Source organism: Austrofundulus limnaeus, unplaced genomic scaffold (genome assembly GCF_001266775.1).
Source record: "Austrofundulus limnaeus strain Quisiro unplaced genomic scaffold, Austrofundulus_limnaeus-1.0 Scaffold33, whole genome shotgun sequence".
In the NCBI taxonomy this organism is placed as follows: Eukaryota; Metazoa; Chordata; class Actinopteri; order Cyprinodontiformes; family Rivulidae; genus Austrofundulus; species Austrofundulus limnaeus.
The window spans coordinates 2,392,319-2,397,047 of NW_013952435.1; the positions used below are offsets into that span (position 1 = coordinate 2,392,319).

The 4,729-nt window shown below is 41.6% G+C and overlaps 1 protein-coding gene across 3 annotated transcripts in view; it reads left to right on the forward strand.

Annotated features, from left to right (window-relative positions):
- mcu (mitochondrial calcium uniporter) overlaps positions 1 to 4,729 on the forward strand; it is a 72,610-nt gene that overhangs the window by 58,037 nt on the left and 9,844 nt on the right. For all 3 annotated transcript variants that reach the window (XM_014006005.1, XM_014006006.1, XM_014006007.1), the window contains one exon: positions 3,271 to 3,334. In XM_014006005.1, coding sequence (XP_013861459.1) covers positions 3,271 to 3,334 — 64 coding nt within the window. The remainder of the gene's footprint in view (positions 1 to 3,270; positions 3,335 to 4,729) is intronic.

Consider the following 4,729-nt stretch of genomic DNA (forward strand, 5'->3'; position numbering starts at 1 on the left):
CTGCAGAGAGAGATAAATGTGATTTAGATTTTTATTTCTGTGACTATACGACCCACGGGGAGACACGAAATTAACAGCAGTCATCATTTCATTCCTCTGCTTTAAAGCATATCCTTTAGTTCCACAGCTGACGCTGCTAAAAATGACTTTTTTTTTGTGGATCTCTGAGAGCAGAACTTCAGTCTCTGAACTAGTTCTTCTTTTTTACTTTGCGATGTGACTTATGAATGGACACTTCCTGGTATGTGTGGCAGGAAATGTATATCCTTATATGGTGTTTTTGGGTGGTAATTATGCTAATCTCCTCTCCCCGTGCACGAGCACCTGATACGCATTCATCAGTTTACGCTCCTCACACTTTTCCTGAAGATAGAAGAGTTTGTTGAATCTGACGTGACATGTTCATATGAACCCTTCGTACGAACAAAAGAATGATAAATTTAGGATAAGAATACAAACATGTTTTTGCATGAGGCCCAATKTTCTCAGGTGTTATTAACTTTTCAATATTTTGTGGGTTTTTTCCAGTGGCAAATTTGCATTTTACAACTTAAAAAACCTTGCAAAATTCCATTTTATATATCTGGTTGTAATATAGCAGAATAGGTAAAAAGGCCAGACGGGGGGAGTACACTCACAAGGCGTGTCTGCGTGTTTTCGTTTGATGCTGGGATTACAAGTTGTCCCACTGCAGGGTTTCTCTCGGTGCCATTTGGCTGTGAGCACGAGCAGATAAATGAGCACGCACAAACGCGCCACTCTCTTCTGAGGTATTTTTTCTCATTGTGCTCATAAAGGTAAAGCTGTGAGAGCTTTGAGAGTCGGCCTCTGCGGTTCGCCTCAGTCGGGCAGCGCCGGCATATCGTAAATCTGATATTACAACACAATTACTCTGCTGCTGTATTGTTATTGTACACAGGACGAGTGAGTGGGTAACAGAGGCCTGCTGGAAGCTTTGTGTGAGGTAGACGTGTCAGTTTGAAAGCCTTGTGGTGAAAAATATACAGAAAATAAAGGAATAATAGATGGATTTTGATTTCCCATGTGTCACCATGTGACAAGCGGTATAATGTGAAACGTGCTGTGTGTTGGATGAACATTCACCTTATACCACATGCAATATCTTGCAAAAAAAATGCAATGACTGTTTCCTCTGCAGTGAGGTTAGGGTGCTGCCACTTTGTTGGCAATTTGGCTTCTTTACAGCCAAAGCAAATAAAAAGATATTTCCACATACTCTCTGAAGTCTACTTCATTCTTGTAGTGGTTTGAGCTTTGCCAGTGCAGCTTACTTGTCTCTGATCTTGTTTGTGACGCTCATGGACAGGATCTCCAGACACTGTTGTAAATAGAACTGCATCCAGTTTGGGAACTCCAGTCTCATTGTTTTTTTTCAGATGATGGAGTTCTGTTGGCACCTTCAGCATGCACTGGGACTGTTTGCAGCCAAGTGAGAAGCGGCTGGGATGAGAGTCATCTCTAAGTCCAAGGCCAATAGTTCAGAAAAACAGTGGAAGGCTCCCTCTGGGGTCGGGAATGAGTTTCTGCCTCAAGCAGAGGATGGAAGAGTGAATTGTGGCTTTTGCTCGGTGTCTTTTGTGGTAAAGATAAAACTGAGCCAAAAGCAAAACTATTGATTTACAGRATTTTACAGTCTCACCCGTAGTAAGGAGATATGAATCATGATTGAAATATTGAGATTCCAAATACTAGTGGCTGAAGAGAGTTTCTTCGGTAGGGTGGCCACAGTTGACCTTAAACCTGACTCACACTGTGCATTTTTTTTTCTTGCTGTCATAAACAACCAATACTAAAATCTAGACGGTAGTAACCTATATGATGCAAGATTTAATTGGCTTTTTTGCTGCAGGAAAATTGAATATGTCATTAATTTCCAAACTAGCTTTAAAGATTCGCTGAGTAGTTCAGAGTAGAGCTGGTGCTTCTCTGCATTGAGAAGAGTCAGCTGAGGTGGTTCAGGCATGAGTATGATTCCTGGTTGCCTTTCACTAGTGGCATGTCCTTCTGAGAGGAGACTCAAGACCCAATAGACAAATCTGGCTTGGGAACACTTTGAGATGACCTCGGAAGAGCTGGAGACTGTTGCTGGGGAGACAGATGTCTATACGTTTATCTCATTCTGCTGTCTCTGCAACCTAATGATGGTTGGATGGATGGATGGATGGATGGATGGATGGTTGGTTGGTTGGTTGACTTGATGGTTGACTTGTTGGTTAGTTCAATTGTTGGTTGGTTGGCTTGTTGGTTGGTTGGTTGGTTGGTTGGTTGGTTGGTTGGTTGGTTGGTTGGTTGGTTGGTTGGTTGGTTGGTTGGTTGGTTGGTTGATTCGATGCCTGACTTGTTGGTTAGTTCAGTTGTTGGTTGGTTGGTTGGTTGGTTGATTCGATGCCTGACTTGTTGGTTAGTTCAGTTGTTGGTTGGTTGGCTTGCTTGCTTGTTGGTTGGTTGGTTGGCTTGCTTGCTTGTTGGTTGGTTCATTTGTTGTTTGGCTCAATGGTTACTTGGTTTGTTGGTTAGTTGGCTTGTTGGTTGGTTCGTTTGTTGTTTAGTTGATTGTTTGGCTGGCTCAGTGGTTGGCTTGTTGGTTGATTCGTTTGTTGGTTGGTTGGCTTGTTGGTTGGTTCGTTTGTTGGTTAGTTGATTGTTTGGCTGGCTCAATGGTTGGCTTGTTGGTTGATTCGTTTGTTGGTTGGTTGGCTTGTTGGTTGGTTCGTTTGTTGGTTAGTTGATTTATTAGTTGGTTGATTGGCTCGATGGTTAGCTTGTTGGTTGGTTCGTATGTTTTTGGTTGGTTTGTTGGTTGGTTGGTTGGCTCGATGGTTAGCTTATTGGTTAGTTCGTTTGTTTTTGGTTGGTTGGTTGGCTCGATGGTTAGCTTGTTGGTTGGTTCATTTGTTTTTGGTTGGTTGGTTGGTTGGTTGGTTGACTGGCTGGCTCGATGGTTGGCTTGTTGGTTGGTTTGTTTGTTTTTGGTTGGTTGGCTTGTTTTTTGTTGGCTGGTTCATTGTTTGGTTGGTCCATTCGTTTCTGGGCAGGACTTTGGTCTCCAAATGTAAGGATTGCTACAAATCAGAAATCATTTTGTAAAATGATACTTACTTCAAGCAAAAAGTACATAGAAATCTAAATAACCATGGTATTCTCTTGTTTTTAAAAACACACATCAGCCAGCTGCAGTTGTGGTTGCTTGTATGAACAACTTGTCTGTTTTGAGCAAAATAAATAATTTGTCCTTCCTTCTGTCTGCAGGTTTGGAGCAGCACTCCCTCATGGCATGGCCAGAGACTGTTGTGTTCCTCTGCTGCTCCTGAAGGTAAGCCCCGCCCCTCCGCTAACACTTCTTACCATATAGTCATAAATCCCAGACACTGGTCTTGTAGCAGTTTATCTTTTTGTGTGAGGGATTTCCATTTAGAGTAGAAACTTCCTGTCTCTGCACCTGCTTTTGTTTCCCATCTGAGAAAAATGAAATTTGCTTCAAAGATGAATTACGCATTTATATGACAGCCGAGGCTCATTTGGAGCTCACAGCCAGGTGGTCATTAATATGGAATTTGTCCCTGGCATCTTTTTGTCTGTGACGGGGAGTGTGAATGATGGAAAGGAAGAGAGAGACCGGTTAGCCGAGAGACGGAGACAGCAGCATTTCAGACGAGGATGATTTGATTTGGAAGTGAGTTTAATAGCTGTTGGACCGTAACAGAGACAGGCTGAAAATCCTCAGTGTGTCTGCGATGGCAGGATAATAGAGGAGGAGGAGAATGGGTGCAAGAGAAGAACTCGTCTACCTGGGCCAAGGGTTTCAAGGCGTCATCGTGATAAAAGGGGAAAAAAATGGCTGTGGAATAGAATAGATCTCTCTGCTTTTGAACACAAAGCCATGAAAGGAARCTGCCAGCTGATGTTCCTGCAGCTCTCTCGTGAGTTCAGCCAAAGATTTGCTGATTCACTGCAGCGCCTCTGTGGTTTTAGGTGCAGCAGCAACAGGGCAGCTTAGACCACCTCCTCAACGGGCTCACAGCCCTCTGATTCATGGCTCTGTCATTTGAGTCCATTCAGCATGATAATACTATAAGCTGTGCAGGCTCTTTATAAATATAGTTCAGTTTTGGGCCAATAGAGCTGTATTACAGAGCCTTTTTAGCATGCAAGAAAGCATCTCTGGGGGACTATTGGAGACAAAAATATCCCTTTCCTATGGCGGTGGTAAAATACAGCATGTAGAGATATAGCACTAAAAGGAYGCAAAATCTCAGTAATGAACTTGATAATAGGGTTGCAGGTGCATTCTGTTAATCCTCTGTGCTCTGATTAATTTTATCATTTTTTCTTTTACTGCTATGATGATCTTTTATGGCTTTAATAAATTGCGATGTTCCCAAAATGTCATTTTGATTGTCAGTCTCATTTAGAGACCTGTTTGCTATGGGGTGCCGTTTGTAAAGTTACACAGTCAAAAATTACCACCAATATTTTTTGTTTTATTTAGCCTTTTATAAGAAAAAAGGAACAGATTTATTTTTCAAAGTCAGTTTTTCGCCATATGATTCATACATTTATAAATGTCATAGTTAACAAGCTAAATATTTAGCTTGTAACTTAAATATTTAGCTCGCTACCTAAAATATTTGTTACATATTTAGGTGGCTAGCTAAATATTTAACTTGCTAGCTAAATATTTAAGTTACAAGCTAAATATTTAGCTTGT